The sequence below is a fragment of the Camelus bactrianus genome, chromosome 19, assembly GCF_048773025.1.
Source record: "Camelus bactrianus isolate YW-2024 breed Bactrian camel chromosome 19, ASM4877302v1, whole genome shotgun sequence".
Classification (NCBI taxonomy): Eukaryota; Metazoa; Chordata; class Mammalia; order Artiodactyla; family Camelidae; genus Camelus; species Camelus bactrianus.
This window is the reverse complement of record NC_133557.1, coordinates 10,003,668-10,022,239: the sequence shown is the minus strand read 5'-3', so window position 1 is coordinate 10,022,239 and position 18,572 is coordinate 10,003,668. Positions and strand designations below refer to the sequence as shown.

The following is an 18,572-nucleotide window of genomic DNA, read 5'->3' as shown; positions in this document are numbered from 1 at the left end:
CCTCCCCCCCTCAGCTGTTTCACAAAGAATGAAGAAAGTGTGCTTTCTTTGCACGCTCTCAGACCTAGTTCAGGGGAATTCGTTATCTTTTAGCCGAGAAGATGGGGATGATTTCCGGAACTGAGGAGTCAGACAGACGCAAGTTCACACTCTGCCGCGTACAGGCCACAGGCCGGGTGACCGGGGCAAGTCACTTCCCCTGTCTGTCGTCGTCTGCAAAATGGGCATAGTGACAGCTCTTTAGCTCTTTACGGGGTGGCTGTGGGCTCAGATGGGAACATCTGGCCCTTTATCAGGGCTCAGTAAATGAAAGCGACTGCAAACGCTAGCACTTCTGCTGAGACTTCTCCATGGAGTTTCAGACCTTCTGAAAATCTACAAGAATAGTACAAAGAATTCCCAGAGATCTTTCACCCAGTTTTCCCAAATATTAACATTTTACCACTTTAACCTTATCATTTCCTCTCTCTCTCTACACACACACACACATATAATTATATATAAATGTAGATATATGTGTATATATATAGCAGATATGATAGTTTTTTATACCTAAGTATTTTACTGGAGCAGGGGAGGGTATAGCTCAGTGGTAGAGTGCGTATTTAGTACGCATGAGGTCCTGGGTTCAACCTCTACTACCTCCTTTAAAAAAACAAACAAAATTGGGGGGAGGGTATAGCTCAGTGGTAGAGTGCCTGCTTAGCATGCTCGAGGTCCTGGGTTCAATCCCCAATACTTCCACTAAGAAATGATAAAATAATAAACCTAGTTACCTCCCCCTCACAAAAAATAATAAAAAATAAAAAATTAAACAAACAAACAAAATAAACCTAACACCTACCTCCCTCCAAAAAACCCCAAACAAACAAAAATTTCACTGGATTTTCCCAAAAAACCAAAGGCATTTTCTGAGGTAACTATAGTACATTTATAAAAATCAAGACATTACTTTGACAAAATTCTATTGTCTAATCTTCAGATTAGCTAAAGGAAATCCCTGAATCACACAATCCATTCAGTTGTCATGTTTCTTTGATTTCCTTTCACCTGGAGCAGTTCTTTCCATCTTCCATGGCATTGACGGTTTTTAGGCGACCAGGCCGGTTGCCCTGTGGACTCTCAGTTTGTCTGGCATTTCTTCATGATTGGCTCCAGTTTTTGGTCGGAATTCTACAGAAGTGATGCCATGTTTCTCTCAGCGCATCATGTCAGAGGCAGCCGTTGTCCTTCTGAGGGCGGAAACAAGACAAAACAGATGAGGTGGTTTTCTGAATCTTAAACCTCACGTGTGCAGGGTTGTTTCCCACCCAGTGTCCTAACGACCCTCAGCTAAGCGTACATGCAACCTCTTAAATCCTGAAGATGCACCTAACAAACCAAGGAGACAAGATAATTCTAGGATAGAAGATTCCCCAAGATACTTTACAGATGGGGCTTCTAAGCCCAGAGAGGGAAAGTGACTTGTCCAAGGCCACACAGCTCCCACAGCACAGAGCCAGGACTTAGTCTTAAATCTTTAGCTCTCAAGTCAAGGCTATTTCCAAAGTAGAGGAAGAGCCACATGTTGGTAGGACAGGTCAGTTTGAAGGGGAAGCTTTGGGAGGAAGGGAGCTCCCCAGCCCTGGAGGAAGGCAGGGCCAGTCATGGGGGCGAGGGATGCTAGAGAAGGAATTTTTGCTCTGCATAGGTGCTGGGAAGTACTACTCAGAACACGGGCATTTCCCCAGAGAGTCACCGAATGGCTGAGCTGATGATGATAATCATATCAGCCTTTAGTAAGTGCCAAATGCTTTCCATAGGTCATCTCACTTCATTCTGTCAGTCATATGGTATTATTATCCTCCCTTTTTCTAGAAGGCAACTGAAGGTCTTCGTTAAGCTGCTTGCCCAGGCCGTACACCCAGTAAGTGGTGGAGCCAGGACTCCACCTCATCCTCTGGCACTTGATTTTGTCTTCCACACTCATCCCTCTTATACTTTTAAAATAACACTTTTTTTCCCCTAATTATAAAAGTAATACATGCTTGGAGAAAACTTGGAAAACAGAGCAGCACAAACAAGAAAGAAAGCAGAAGTCCATCATTTTCACTGTACGTGAATACCCACAAATTAAAAAAAATGTGTAAAATGTGACTTACAAATAAAATGGAATCAAACTATACATATTCTTGTGTATGTCCTGGTTTTTTTTTTTTTTAACATGTCAGTGTATCATGAACATTTCCATATGTGCTTAGTCTTCCAAAACAACATTTTTAGCACTGGGATGCCTCCTGAAATTTCTTTAAAAATTTCTCATTTTTATAACTTGAGTAGTATACTTAGAACGCATTGTGGGAAAATAAAAATAGATGAGCTTCAAAACATTCACCACGCTTTCATAATCCCTGCTAGCTTTTGTTACATATTTTGTCAAAATGGATATATACATTTTTAAATAACTTTAAAGAGTTATACATGTATTTTATAAAGTTACAAACCAGTGTGTGTATATATATGTATAGTACTCATATATAAAATATACGTACACCAGAAATTGACACAACATTGCAAACTGACTATACTTCAATAAAAAATAAAAAATATATAATATTCATATATACAATGTATTTTTACATGCATCAAGTTTCTTTAAATAGAATGGAGGTTAGAGGAGTTTCTCATACTGCTGATCAGGTGGATCCTTTGGGTTTAAAAGAAAGGAAAAGAATAACCATACAATGATGGGTACTGTAGGGGGTTCAGGGTAGGATGTGGAGATTCCCCACCCCATCTCCCACCTGGGTTTTTGAGGGCAGAGTGTTGAGTGGAACTGTTTATTGTGCCAAGGCTACATTTAAGTCTGAGAGCCAGGCAACAGTCAAATGGCCCAATTATGAAAACAGCTCAGGAAGGTGTCGTTCTGGGGACTTACAGACATAGCAAGCCTTTCCTCTGTTGATGGAGCACATCGTGTTTCTCTGGTGATGCACCAAAGGAAGTGATTGTTTATACTGAGGGGCCATTTTTATGAAAAATAAACAATGCAGAGTGATGTCCTCATTGCCAGGTACTTCCCGCACATGGGGAGCGAGACAATTCCCTTCTTCTACTCATGCAGCCACTGGCTCAACAGAGGGATTCTCCTGGCTTACTTGGACTGCTATTGCTCATGTTTGCAAAACATATCTGACAAAGTACTCATTTCCAGAATATATAAATGATGCCTATAGATCAATAAGAAAAAGACAATCTAATAATAGAGTAGGCAAATATTTAAACAGACATTTTATAAAAGAAGATACACAAGTGGCCCATAAGCCCATGAAAAGATGCTCAAAGTCATTAAGCATCAGAGCAATGCAAATTAAATTGACAATGGGATACCACTGTGCACCACCAGAATGATTAACATGAAAAAGACAGACCGTAGTAGTGAGTGTTGGTGAGGCTATAGAGCAACTGGAATGCTAATATATTGCTGGTGGGAAAGTAACATGGACAACCACTTTGGAAAAACAGTTGCAGAGTTACTTATATAAATAGAAATATGTATATTCAAAGACTTCCCTAATGTTTGTAGCAGTTTTATTTATAATATCTCATAAATGGAAACAACCCAAGTGTCCAGCAAGTGAATGGATAAATTGAGTTACTTTCATATAGTACAATAATATTCAATAAAAAACAGTAACAATATACTGATTCAGAGAACATGAATTAATCTCAAAAACATTATGTTAAGCAAAAGAAGCCAGATACAAATGTGTATGTCCTAAGCAATTCCATTTTTGTGAATTTTCAAAAAGGCAAAAACCCCCAAATGCCCATCAATAAATAATCGGATTAGGAAGATGTGATATATATAATGGAATATTACTCAACCATGAAAAAGAATAAAATACTACCATTCCTAGACCTAGAGAATATTATGCTTAGTGAAATAAGTCAGACAGAGAAAAACAAATACTATATGATATTACTTATATGTGGAATCTAAAAATTAATACAAATGAATATATATACAAAACAAAAGTAGACTCACAGACATAGAAAACAAATTTGTAGTTACCAAAGGGAAGGGGAAGGGGGAAAGAACAAATTAGAGGTATAGCATTGACAGATATGAACTACTTTATATAAAATAGATAAGCAACACAGATTTACTGTAAAACAGAGGGAATTATACCCATTATCTTGTAATACCTATAATGGAATATAATCTGCAGAAATACTGAATCACTATGTTGTACACCTGAAACCAACACAATATTTTAAATCAATTATACTTCAAAAAAATCCAGTTTGAATAGTCAGATAGACAAAGAAAAAAAAAAAAGGCAAAACTGAATTGATTTAAGAAGTAAGAAAGTAAGTTAAATAAAAAACAAAAAAACCCTTATTTCTCTCTCTCTCTTTGAGCACGTGTAGTTGAATTTGGGTAAGTTATCTTGCTTATGATCCAAATCCATTTGTCTTATAAAGAAAAACAAACACTGTGCTGTTCTCTAGTGATACAACAGTAAATAGAACAAACAGAGGTTTTGCCATCATGGAGTCTACAACCTGTGGAAGAAAAAGATGTTAAACAAGAAATAAATTGAAATTACCCATGGTGGCAAAGGCCATGAAGAGAACAGTGACTGAGAATAAGGGAGGGATGTCTGGAGGGAGGTGGACCTCATGAGCTATCAGAGTAACCTCTCTGGGATTACCTGGGTACCTGAGTAACCTGGGATCTGTAGGATGAGAAATCGTGCTTGCAAATAATTGGGAGGGGGTTTGCAGATGAGTATTTCAGATAGAGCAGCATGTGTGTAGGACGTTGAGGGGAAGGGTGGCTTGTTCCTGAAACTGGGAGAATGGTTTTGTGGCTAACGGTACGCAAGGGGAGAGGGATACAAGATGAGGTTTGAGAGGACTGTTAATAGCTAGATCAGATTCTCAAAGGAGAGATACTGCCATCTAGAGGTTACTTGGGGAATTTACTAGGGGCATTTTTTTACTCTTCAAAATTAATGGTACCCTTCCTGGAATTTGTAGATAGGGGACCTGGGAAGCTAGATGGCATGCAACATGTGTGACTGTTCTGGAAAATGAAGTATTGGCCCATTTTGCAAACAAAATTAAAATGTCCTGCTAGAACACATCATGGAAAAACCCCTTACTGAGTTGCCTCAATAGAGAATCATGGCTTCTCATTTAAATTCACAGACCAAGAGGCCCTTGACTGACTTAGAGGCCGGTCCCTTAGAGGGAGGGAGGACTCTATAACAATGTTGCAAGTATATACTGAAAATTTTCCTTCAGGCTAAGGCGACTGTGGCCATTTACCAGGGTGATTATACACTTGGGAAAGGCAATGCTATTTCTGAGTTGACACTAGTAACAAGGGACCCAAAATGCCATGTTTAAATATTGATGGTGAGGATCCTGAGTGGTGGGCAGTGGGAGGGAAGGACTGGATGAAACTTCCAGGATATCAGTAGTGATTCCAGGAGTCTTCCAGTTAGATGGCGCCCAGTAACCAAATGGGAAAGGAAATTAGAGGGAAAGATTGATTGAAAGGATAATCTAAACTCACACACAGAAAAACAGTGTATCGGTTTTCTATCACTGCATTACAAACCACTCTAAAACCTAGTGGATTAAAATAACAACTATTCACTATTTCTCAGAATTCCCATTTTCTTAACATATTTATAATACTTATTTTAAAGTTGTCTATTGCTTCTACAACTAAAGATACAAAGAAGGAACCACAACGAGATGGGCAGGAGGGGTGGCGTCATGGTATAGTCAAGACCCGCATCCCCACAAAAGGGAGAGCAATTGCAGTTGAGGGTCTCCCTGAGGAGCAAGGGGTCTGAGTCTCGCATCGGGCTGCCAGCCTAGGGGTCCTGCACCAGGAAGATGGACCTCCCGAATGTTTGGCTTTGAAGGCCAGCGGGGCTTACTTTCAGGACAGCCAGAGGGCTGTGGGAAAGACTCCACTCTTAAAAGGCGCACACCAAATCTCACATACTCCGGGACCCAGGGCAGAAGCCGTCATTTGAAAAGAGCCTGGGTCAGAGATACTTGCTAATCTTGGAGAGCCTCTTGGAGAGGCAGGAGGCAACTGGAGCTCACCTCGGGGACACAGACCCTGGTGGCAGCCGTTTTGGGGAGTTTATCCTGCCATGTGGACACTGATGCTGGCGAGTGCCATTTTGGAATCCTCCCTCTAGCTTATTAGTTCTGGGGCAACTGATTCCACCCACTAACCTTTTGGCACTAGTACTGGGACACCCCAGGCCAAGCAACAAGCTGGGCAGGGACACAAGCCCCACTACCGGCAGGCCTACTGCCCTAAGACCCCCTGGAGCCCACAGCTGCCCTTGTCCTGGCTCTGCCACTAGAGGGCCCAGGACCCAGCCCTGCACACCAGCACACTAGCACTAGCCCTGGACCCCAAGGACCCTGCAGTCAGAGACCCTAGGACCCTGGTCTACCTGGTGAGTGGGCACTAGCCCCAGGACCCCCTTGGCCCCAGCTCCACGCACCAGTCTGCCAACACCAACCCCAGGACCCTTGGGTCCTACAGCCAGAGACCCTAGGTCCCACAACAGGCCTTTATCCACCAATGGGTGAGCACCAGCCTTGGGATCCCCTGAGTCCTATCCCCACCCACCAGAAGGTGGTTAACAGCCCCACGAACACTGCAACCCTGCAGCCTCTCATTCCAAGACCCTGTTCACCCATCAGCAGGCCAATACTAGATCTGGACCCCTGGCCCCACAACCTCTCACTCCAGGACCTGGCTCTGCCCACCAGTGGGCCAGCACTAGTCCCAGGACCAACTCTACAGCCAGCAGCCTCATTACCCAGCCCTGCCAACCAGTGGCTGGCAGCCTCAACATGAGTCAGGGCCTGGCAACCAACTGGACTGGGGGCCAGCTATGCTTACTAGACCCCCCACAGTCGTCAGCCTGCAACAACAGGAGGACTCACGCAGCCCACATAGAGGGCACCCCTCGAGCATAGAGCTCTGGTGACTGGAGGTGGGTGCACTACTGGGATACATAGGATGTCTCCTACAAAAGGCCACCTCTCCGAGGCTGGGAAATAGAACCAAACTACCAGATACATAGAAAAAAACCCCAACAAATTAGGCAAAATGAGGCAACAGAGGAATATGTTTCAAATGAAGGAACAAGATAAAACCCCAGAAGAACTCAGTAAAGGGGAGGTAGGCAATCTACCCTACAGAGAGTTCAAGGTAATTATCCTGAAGATGTTCAAAGAACTTGGGAGAAGATTGAATGAACAGAGAGAGAAGTCAGAAGTTTTTAACAAAGAGTTAGAAAATATAAAGAAGAACCCAACAGAGACAAATAATACAGTAACTGACATGACAAATATACTAGAGGAAATCAATAGTAGATTAAAGATACAGAGGAACGAACCAATGAGCTGCAAGACAGAGAAGTGGAAATCACTGAAGCTGAACAGAAAAAATAAAGAAGAAAAAAAAAATGAGGACAGTTTGAGAGACCTCTGGGACGACATCAAGTGTACTAATATTCACATTATAGGGGTCCCAGGATGAGAAGAGAGAGAGAAAGGGGCAGAGAATATACTTGAAGACATAAAGCTGAAAATGTCCCTAACCTGGGAAAGGAAACAGACATTCGGGTCAGGGAAGCACAGACTCCCAAAGAGGATCACACCACCAGACATTGTAATAAAAATGGCAAAAATTAAAGAAAGAATATTAAAAGCAGCCAGGGATAAGCAACAAGTTATGTACAAAGGAACTCCCATAAGGCTATCAGCTGACTTTCAGCAGAAACTCTGCGGGCCAGAAGGGAATAGCATGATATGTTGAAAGCGATGAAAGGGAAAAACCTACAATCAGGAATACTCTACCTGGCAAGGCCTTCATTCAGATTTGATGGAGAGATTGAAAGCTTTACAGACGAAAGCTAAAAGAGTTCAGCTTCACCAAACCAGCTTTACAATAAATATTAAAGGAAATTCTCTAAGAATAGAAAGAGAGATCAAATTTGTGATTCCTAGAGGTAAGGTAGAGGGAGAGAAGTTGGATGAAAGCTGTCAAAAGGCACAAACTGCCAGTTATAAGATACATAAGTACTAGGGATGTGATGTACAACATGATAAGTATAATTAACACTGCTGTATATTATATATGAAAGTTGTTAAGAGAGTAAATCCTGAGAGTTCTCATCATAAGACAAATTTTTTTTCTAGTGCTTTAACTTTGTATCTATGTGAGATGAGGGAAGTTCACTAAACTTATCGTGATAATCACTTCATGATGTATGTAAGTCAAATCATTATGCTGTGCACCTTAAATGTATATAGTGTATAAGTTAAACATATATCAGGTGACATATAGTGCTATATGCCAATTATATCTTAATCAAACCAGAAGAAAGTTGTCTGTTAATTCCAACAACTGCGCCATCTTTGGGTCTGCTTCTATTGATTACTTTGATTCTTGATTGTGTCATATTTTCCTTCTTCTGAACATGTCTTTTAACTTTGAAATATTCTGTGCCAGAAATTGTATTCAAAAGAACTATAGAGACTAGAATAAGTTTTTTTTTTTTTTTAACTCAAGGAGAGCATATCCTTTCTTCTGTTAGCTAATCGGTTCTGGTTGTTAACACACCTCTGCAAACCAAGACAACAAAATGTTTTTAGTTCTTGTTGCGTTACCACGTAGGTAAAAAGAAAAGTTTGGAATTTCAGAGTAATGATTTATGAGATGATAATGAGGTCACAGAGATGAATATTATAGCTAAAGACAGCCGGTAAGAGCACCATGGAATTACTGAGAACAACCTGAGTTAATCTCTGAAAATGAACACATTTATACCTAAAGCCTTTACCTTAAAAATTCTAGAAACATAAGGATACATAAGCACACTTTTCATTAGCTGCCAGAATGATATTATCACATGTTGCATAGATTCCAGAAAATTCCACTGCACACTTGTGAGAGTGAGATTGAAAAAGGCAAAGAATGATTATTATGATGAGAATAGTTTTGACTTAATGGACCACCTGAAAGAGGACCTCCTGAGAACAGCTGTGTAGACTAACAGGCAAACACAAAGGTCAGCCAGAGATGTTTATTGACAGAGCTCGGGCATCCATCGGGGTCAGACTCAGGGTAGCTTCATCTGCATTTTGATGGCTTTAGGCTTCAAAGAACTTAAAATCTCCTTAACGTTTCTCTTGGCTGGTACTTGGGCTTCACACAGCACATTTTATTATTTGTGCAGTAAACATAGACGCTTTCCTTCTTGAAGCATCTCTGACGGCATCTGCCACGAAGATTCCAGCATTTTTGGGTGCCACCTGACACACAAAAAAGAAAGAAGAATGGAGATGGTGTCAGTTCTAAGAAGAGGTAGGTTCTGGGTTTGGAAGATCTTAAAAGGGTTAAAACAGATGTGATAGAGGGTGCTCAGTTTCCTCTGGCTTCCATCTGTATCTCTTGCTTCCCCTTTATTAGGTCTCTTGTGATTACACTGAGTGCACCCAGAAATGCCAAGATAATCTCCCCATCTCAAGATCCTTAACTTAATCACACCTGCAAAATCTCCTTTACCATGTAAGGTAATATATTCATAGGTTCTGGGGATTAGGGCTTGGAAAGCTTTGGGGAGTCATTATTTAGCCCACTACATTACGCAAAAGATAAAAACCATAACACATTTCAGAGAAAGAAAGGAAGACATAAAGAAATGAAGAGAGCCACCATGTTCATGGATTCAAAGACTTAATTTTGATAAGATCTCAATTCTCCTTAAATTAATCAACACAGTCCCAAGAAAAATTCCAGCAGGCTATTTTGTAGAATTGAAAAGCTGAGTCTAAAATTTATGTGAAAATGCAAAGGACCTGAAACAGCTAAAACGATTTTTAAAACAACAAAGTTTGAGGACTTACACTACCTGATTTCAAGCTTTACTACAAAGCCGGAGTAACCAAGACAACATGGTATTGGCATAAGGACAGACATATAGATCAGTGGAATGGCAGAGAGAGTCCATAAGTTGATCCCAACCTATATGGTCAATTGATTTTCAACAAAGATGTCAAGGTAATTCAAAGAGGGAAACAGAAATCCTTTTCATTAAACGATGTTAGCATATCCATGTGCAAATAAGTGAACCTCAACCTTTATCTCACACTATACACAAAAATTACCTTGAAATGAATTATGGACCTAAATGTAAGAGCTAAAACAATACAGCATCTGGAAGAAACCATAGGAGAAAATGCTCGAATACTTTGGACTTCTTCAAAACTAAAAGTTCTTGCCTTTCAAAAGACACTTGTTAAGTAAATCAAAAGGCAATTTATAGTCTAGAAGAAAGTATTTACAAAGGGTATATCTTACAAAGAAAGTTTACCTAGAATACATACAACACACAAAAAACCTGATTAAAAGTGGGCATTACACCAAAGAAGACATAAATGGCAAATAAACACAACAAAATGTTTCATATGATTAGTCATTAAGTGTTTTAGCTATCAGTAAAACAATGAAAACTACATGCCCACTAGAATGGTTAAAATGGAAAGACAGACAATCCATGTGTTGACAAAGATGCGGAGCAACTGTAAATCTCGTATCGTTAGTAGGAATGCAAAATGGTACAGCCACTTTGGAAAACGGTTTGCAGTTTTTTATAAAGTTTATCATAACCTTAATCATACAACCCAGCAACTCCACCCTTAGGTATTTAGAGAAATGAAGACTTGCATTGACCCTTTCAGAATAGCTCTATTTACAACAGCGAAAAACTGGAAACTGCCCAAACATCTAACAATTAGTTAATTGATAAACAAATTGTAGTTTATGTTCATACAATGGACTACTACTCACCAACACAAAGAAACAAGCTACTGACACACGAACATGGTTGAATCACAAAAGCATTATGCTAAGTTAAAGAAGCCGGGCACAAAAGTCTTCATGTTGTATAATTTCAAAAGGCCAAACTAAAGTGACAGAATATAGATTAGTCATAGCTGGTGGCTGAGGGACCCAAGAGGTGACTGATAGCAAAGGGGAATGAGAGCTTTTTTCAGGGTAATGGAAATGTATTAAACCACAATTGCAGTGGTGGTTATGTGAGTGTATAAATTTGTTGAAACTCGTGTTGTATACTTAAAATGTGGACATTTAATCTTACACAAATGATAATTTAATAAAACTGATAAAAACGATAAGAAAAAAGTTCAATAGAAAGCAACAAATATTAAAGATAGGCAGAGGAGATTCAATACAGAGACAAGATGAGACCTTGAGAAATAAAATCAGAGCAAGAAGTCAGAAGAAATACTACAAACTATAATTCAAGAGAACGTTCTTTAAACAAAAGGTGACTTGAAAATGCTGAAGGAGTACACAGCTTATCTGAGAATATTGGTGTGGAAGAAAGAACATACTGAAGTAATACGGAATAGTCTGAGTACAAAACCTGTAGTCCTCACTTTGAATAGGAATTATCAATATGAATTCATGAGGTATTTCATGTGTATTCAATGTGTTGATTTTGCCACCTGTTCTATCTACTGTAAAGATGTAGAGAGAAGAACCAGTTTAGTAGCGTTGAATATTGCTGGCATCTAGATCACAGTTCTGAAATGCCATTTTCTTACTAAAAAAAATTAGGGCTTCTTGAAGAAATGGCTAGTTCAAGGTCTGGCGCAGGAATTGTTCACGATGAGCCCAGTATATCTTGTCACACCAGATAACTAGTTGTGAACCAGTGAAACTTCTTTTGTTAATGAACAAAAGGACAAAGTGCTGAGAAACCCTGTTTTCTCAAATCAATCCTGTCAGAAGCTTTGTATTTGAAATACCTTCCCCACAAATCCACATGACCCACCCCTTATCCTCCCTCAGGTCACAGTGAGCCATTCCACGAATACTCCTTTCAAATGGCAAATCCATATTCTGCTGGTAATCTTTGTCCCCTTTCCTGCCTGTTTTGTTCTTTATACTCACAATCTGACATTCTGTATGTTTCACTTTCTTAAAAATTTTTTTCTGCCTCCCTCAATAGAATGTAAGCTCCAAGAGCCTGAAGTATTCTTGCTTTTCTTTTTTTGGGGGGGGGGGTGGAGGGAGGGAGATAATTAGGTTTTATTTTTATTTATTTACTAATATTTTTATGGAGGTACTGGGGATTGAACCCAGAACCCTGTGCATCCTAAGTACACACTCTACCACTGAGCTATACCCTCCCCCTTGAAGGCTTTTCTTACCTTGTTTTGTTCTGTTTTGTTCACTGCTCTACCTCCTGTACCTACCACAGTGCCTGGAACATGAAATCCATTCAATCACGTTTATTGAATGAACTGATTGACTAAATCATGACATATCAAGTTACTTTCTCCTAAATCCAGGTGTAATCTTGGAGAAGGAGAAATGCTCAAAGATGGAGTATTTATTCCAAAGAGACGGAATTAACTCGAAACTGTTTTAAGTCAGAACAGATGAACATTTAATTGCTAAGTGCCCTCCACCACTGTCCTGGCAGCAGGATGGAAGTTCCTGGGAAAATCTAGGTGAGTTATAGAAAATGAAGAGGCTACATTTTTTTTTTTTTGCACACCAAAGTTTCAGTGTGTTCAATGTTGTTCCCTCAACCCTAGATGGCTATATGCATGGCTCTGTTATAGCAGTTTGAGAAATGAGGAAATTGAAATTCTGGGCTGACCATGGGCACCCCAGGACCCTGGATCCCCTCTGGCACTCTGGGTTGAAATGCTATTTCACGTCTCTCGCAGTGAGTTCCTCCCAGGCCATGTCACTGATCTCTGTGGTCCTAGCTCCCAACACCAGAGCTAGGCACAGAGACAGCAACAAATAAATACGAGCTCTCCTCTCTCCTTAAGGTGGCTGCAGTCTTTACGAAGCCTAGATCATTCTGGGGACAATTTTGTGAAAGGGCCACTACTATCCCATCCTCTCCCTGCTCCTCCCGCCCACCTCTTCCGTTCTTCCTCACACGTGGGGCCACCCGGGCATGCTCCCTGGGAGAGTGGGTTGGGGTGGCTGAGCCAGAAGCTCTAGGTGTAGTTGATGCCTAAGATCTGGCGCCTGCCGCCGGTGCGGGCTCCTCCTCCATGTGACTCCGTGAGGTGACCTACAGAGGCCGGGCATCCCATCCTCCCCATCCGTGGGATTCTGTGACCAGGTCTCACTCTCCACACCCTGCCCCTTCCCTGAAGAGGTCCAGGTTACCTGGAGTGAGCTGGGACAAGAGCAGCAGTGCAGCCAGAGTCAGCAAAAGGAGCTTCATGGCTGGAAGTGGCCAAGTGAAGCTGCAAGTCCGATGTGCTGGCAAAGCTAATTGGGGGAGAGCTCTGGCCTCTCTGGCTTCCCCTCCCTTGGTCCAACCGGAACAGATGTCACCCGCACGTGCCCTCAGCTGACCACGGGCACGGCCCCCTCGCCCCGTGAGCCCGCAGTGTGCAGCCACACGCCCTGAGCTGGCACGCTTCCTTCGTCATTTAGGTCAAGCAACAAGGTCCCACATCCAAGACCTCGTACGCATCCTTCCACCCGGCTCTAAACCGCCGGCACCAACGGACCACAAGGGGGCGCCACGCACAAGGACTCCAGAAGGTCGAGGCCGACTTCGCAGGGAAGATGGCAATGAACGGTGTTTGGAGGCATAAATACCAAAGCGCCAGGCGATGAGCTGAAATGAGGTTCTAGGCGAAGGGAAGTCTGTACCAAGGTTTCTGTTGGTGTGGAATATGAGAAATAGGAGGTAACTGGGGCAGAAACTGGCAGGAGAATGGTAGTAAGAGATGAAGCTCCCGCACCAGCCTGGCTGTGCCGTCTCAGTACCAGTAGCCGCAGCGCCCAGCCACCCGAGGGCTGACCAGGCAGTGGACCTTACCCACAGAGCCAGACCTTCTGGGCGCCAGGCTGTGCCCCTTCCTCAGAGATCCAAGAACCAGTTATTGGGTCCCTCTGAACACTCAAGTTTTGAAAATCCGTCCTCTTCCCTCAGTTCCCACAGCCCGGGGCGGGGGGGCGGGGGTGGTTACTGTTTCCGCAGGGTCTTCGGTTTGCTCATTTTCAGCCTTCCAACAACCGTGCAGCCAATTCCTTGTATGAAATACCCTATGTGGCTTCCGTTTCCCAGCTGAACCCTACTTGATACAGCAGTCAAGGGTGGAAAAGCTTATGTAGGATTTACAAGACAAAATAACACTGAAAAACCATTTCCATAGGGGCAGAAAACATATCAAGGATGATGAAGAATGAAAGGTAAGTGAAAGAGTGAGGTCAGTAGGTGTAAACAACTCCTAAAATCTTTACCGGGGGCGGGGAATAGCTCCAGCGGTAGAGTGCATCCTTAGCACAAAGTCCTGGGTTCAAACCTCAGTACCTCCATTAAAATAAACAAATAAATTAAAAAAAACCAAAAAACAAAAAACCCTAACCAGTCCCCTTAACATTAAATTAAAACCTTTACAAGAGGAGACAGAAGCTAGGAAGGGACTCAGTGCCCAATGACTAGAAATCCACCGTTGTCTGTGTTCATTTCTAAGGAGGTTCATTTTTCAAATATGTATTAGTTAAGGCTCATTCAGGGAAGCAGCAGAATGCCATCAGCATTCGGTAATAAGGATTTTATTATAACGATGAGACACTATTCAATTGTGGGAGAAGCTGGGAAGAAAGATCTGTGCTGGGGGTAGTGGGATCACTAAGGGAGCTGGCGTAGAAGTCTGTGAAAGGTCATTTGTTCTTCAAAGCTACTGCCTGTTTGAGTTCATAGAGGCGTGTTGAGCGGTGGGCCTGGGCCCAGGGTCACTTTGGTCAGCAGGGCTGGCAGTTGGGAAGGAGAGCTGACGTGTAGCAGGGAACAGCGAGGACAGACTGAAACCTACAAACCTCTGTGATTCTGTCCCTCACCAGCTCTGACCAATGACAACCTTCAGAGCACAGTGATGCTGCTTCATCCCCATCTCCCAGATCTCATGAAAAAGCAAGCAAGCAAGCAAGCAAGCAAGCAAGCAAGCAAGTTTGTGGCAAATCCTAACTCGATTCCACACAGGGAAAGGAATTGCAAAATGTAATTTCATCCTTGCTTGGGCTGTCTGAGTACCTGCCAGGCTAGCTACAAAAACATCATCAAATACATAAGTTCAAACTCATAGAATTGTATGCGTTAAGTATATACAGTTTTTTTGTATACCGATCATACTTCAACAAAGCTGTAAAGAAATTGCAAAATGTGATTTTCCATTCTAGTGGCTAGAGAATATGGCAGAAATGTAACTGTTGGATTCATTCCTCCCTTAGAGAAGAGACCCTACTGTTTAAAATGCCGGGATATACAGAGGATTTGGGTATTGAGGGTGGGAGAGGCAGAGCTGAACATATCTTGTCCTGACTCTGCGACTAACATTCTGTGTGATTTTGGGAGAATCGCTTTTTCCCCTGGGCCTCCATCTCTTCAATCAAGTATTTGGGGCAGACGGGCAGTAGGGAATGTATCATATATAGTTCTCTAGGTGCTGAAATGACATAAAAAGTGAAAGAATGAAGCAGTTTATGTTTTAAACATCGAAACAGGGCAAGGTAATTGGATTTGCACCTGAGGGTTGTCTGGGTTGACTTCTTCTGTCACCAAGTCTTTGAAACAGTTAGGTCGGAGGTCCTATCCCTTGACCCCAATTCCCGAATACACTGTGTGGCTCTTGCAAAATCACAGTCTGTCTCTGGGCCAGCTCCTTGCATAATCAGTGTACTAATTTTGCTTTTAAGCCACCAACTTTGTGGTAATTTTTTTTACTCTTATTTTTTTATTGAAGTGTAGTTGATTGATGATGTTAGTTTCAGGTGTGCTTTGCTCTGGTTTTAAAGCCTTTGTTATCCTCCTGAAGACCCCAGAATAGGTGTAACCACATAAGCTGTCTTAGTTACAGGGGACAGGGGAGCTGGGGAAGATTCTGGAACGTGTGCACCTCTGAGCACACCTCAGACATCATAGCCTGTCCGTGGTGAGTCAGGAGGGCCAACTTCCCAATTGAACCAGGAATCCAAAAAAAAAAAAGAATTCAAATGACAGTGAGGTATCATTTCTCCAAATTGGCAAGAATACTGTTCCATTAATAATTCCAGAATTTGTAGGATATAGGGAAAGAGTAAGGTCTTGATCATGGAAATGCAAGCTGGTGCAACCTCTTTTGGAGTGTGTTTGCCAATACCCAAAGTCTTTAAACTGTGCATGTCCTGCTATCCAGCAACTTCAATTCCAGGACTTGGTAGAAGGGCATTATACAATGATAAAGGCATCAATACAAGAAGAGGATATAACATTTATTAAAATATATGCACCTAATATAGGAGCACCTGAATATATAAAGCAAATATTAGCAGACACAAAGGGAGAGCTTGAAAATAATACAATAACAGTAAGAGAGTTTAGTGCCCCACTTACATCAATGGACAGGTCATCCAGATAGACAATCAACAGGAAACAGTAGTTTTAAATGACATATTAGACCTGTTGGACTTAATAGATATCTATAGAACATTCAATTCCAAAATAGCAGAATACACATTCTTCTCAAGTGCCCATGGACTGTTCTCCAGGATAGATCACACGCTGACTAACTTACTTCACTTAGTATGATCATCTCTAGATGTTCTCTAACATCTCCCAGTGTTGTAGAGAACAGAACGGGGAATCCAGTGAGATCAAAGCGGATCACAACATTAGAGAAGGTAGAGGTGCTCAGAGAGAGCCCTCCAGACACCTGCAAAGGATCCTCAAGCCTTCAGCTCAATAATTACCATGGTATGTATTAGAAAACCACCCAATCCCGGGCCATTTAAAAGGGAAAAATCCTTGGTATTTACATAGGGCTACAAATCACTCTGGTTTCATACAGCAAGAATAAAAACTTTTGGGCTTTCTATATATAGTATCATGTCATCTGCAAATAGTAACAATTTTACTTCTTCCCTTCCAATCTGGATGCTTTTTATCTCTTCTTCTTGTCTGAGTGCTGTGGCTGGGACTTCCAGCACTATAATAAATAGACGTGGTGAGAGTGGGCTTTCTTGTCTTGTTTCTGATTTTAGAGAAAAAGCTTTTCACCATTAAGTATGATGTTAGCTGTGGGTTTGTCATAAATGGCCTTAATTATGTTGAGATATGTTCCCTCTATACCAACTTTGATGAGAATTTTTCTCATGAACTGATGTTAAACTTTTTCAGATACTCTTTCTGCATTTATTGAGATTATCATGTGACTTTTATACTTCCTTTTGCAAGTGTGGAATATCATATTAATTGATTTGTGAATATTGAACCATTCTTGCATCCCTGGAATTAGCCCCCCTTGATCATGTGTATGATCCTTTTTACGTATTGTTGAACTCATTTTGCTAATATTTGTTGAGAATTTTTGCATCTATAGTGATCAAAGATATTGACCTGTAATTTTCTTCTTTTGTTGTGTCTTTGTTTATTTTTGGTATCAGGGTAATGGTGACCTCATGGAATGAATTTGGGAGTGCTCCCTTCTCTTCGATTTTTTTGGGAATAGTTTGAGAAGGATAGATATTAGCTCTTTTTCTTTTATTGAAGCACAGGTGACCAACAAAGTGTTAGTTTCTGGTGTACAGCATAGTGTATAAGTTATACACATATATATATATATATTTCATTATAGAATATTATATAGAACATTATACAAGATATTGAATGTAGTAACCTTGTTGCTTATCTGTTTTATATATAGTAGTTTGTATCTGCTAATCCCAGACCTCTAATTTATCCTTCCTCCCTCCTTTTCCCCTTTGGTAACTGTAAGTTTGTTTTCTACGTCTGTGAGTCTGTTTCTGTTTTGCAAATAAGTTCATTTGTATCATTTTTTAAGATTTCACATATAAGTGCTACCATATAATACTTGTCTTTCTCTGTCTGACCTAACTTCACTTAATATGGTCATCTCTAGTCCTTCCATGTTGTTGCAAATGGCATTATTTCATTATTTTTTATGGCCGAGTAGTATTCCATTGTATATATGTATATATACCACAACTTCTTTATTCAATCATCTGTGGATGGACATTTAGGTTGCTTCCATGTCTTCACTATTGTAAATAGCGTTGCTATGACATTAGGGTGCATGTATCTTTTTGAATTAGAGTTTTCTTTAGATATATGCCCAGGAGTGGGATGGCTGGACCATATGGTAAATCTGTCTTTAGTTCTTTAAGGAATTTCCATGATGTTTTCCATAGTGGCTGCACCAAACTACATTCCCTTCAACAATGTAGGGGGATTCCCTTTTCTTCACCCCTCTCCAGCATTTATTATTTGTGGACTTCTTAATGATGGTCATTTTGACTGGTGTGAGGTGATACCTCATTGTAGTTCTCATTTGCATTAGCTCTTCCTTATATGTTTGGTAGAATTTCCTTGTGAAGCTGTCAAGTCCTGGACTTCTGTTTGCTAAGAGTATTTTTATCATGAATTCAAATTCATTACTAGTCATCAGTCTGTTCAAATTATCTATTCTTGACT

General features: G+C 41.1%; 1 protein-coding gene and 1 non-coding gene across 2 annotated transcripts; both read right to left on the bottom strand.

Moving 5' to 3' along the window:
* Window positions 1-9,165: 9,165 nt before the first annotated feature.
* DEFB123 (defensin beta 123) lies at window positions 9,166-13,313 on the bottom strand. The gene is made up of 2 exons (XM_045521103.2): window positions 13,256-13,313; window positions 9,166-9,348 (listed from the first exon to the last, which is right to left on the bottom strand). Exons 1-2 carry the CDS (start codon window positions 13,311-13,313, stop codon window positions 9,203-9,205), a joined length of 204 nt encoding a protein of 67 aa, XP_045377059.1. The 3' UTR covers window positions 9,166-9,202.
* Window positions 12,181-12,253, bottom strand: TRNAP-AGG (transfer RNA proline (anticodon AGG)). Its single transcript has one exon. It is a non-coding gene; the product is annotated as a tRNA-Pro (tRNA).
* Window positions 13,314-18,572: the final 5,259 nt, after the last annotated feature.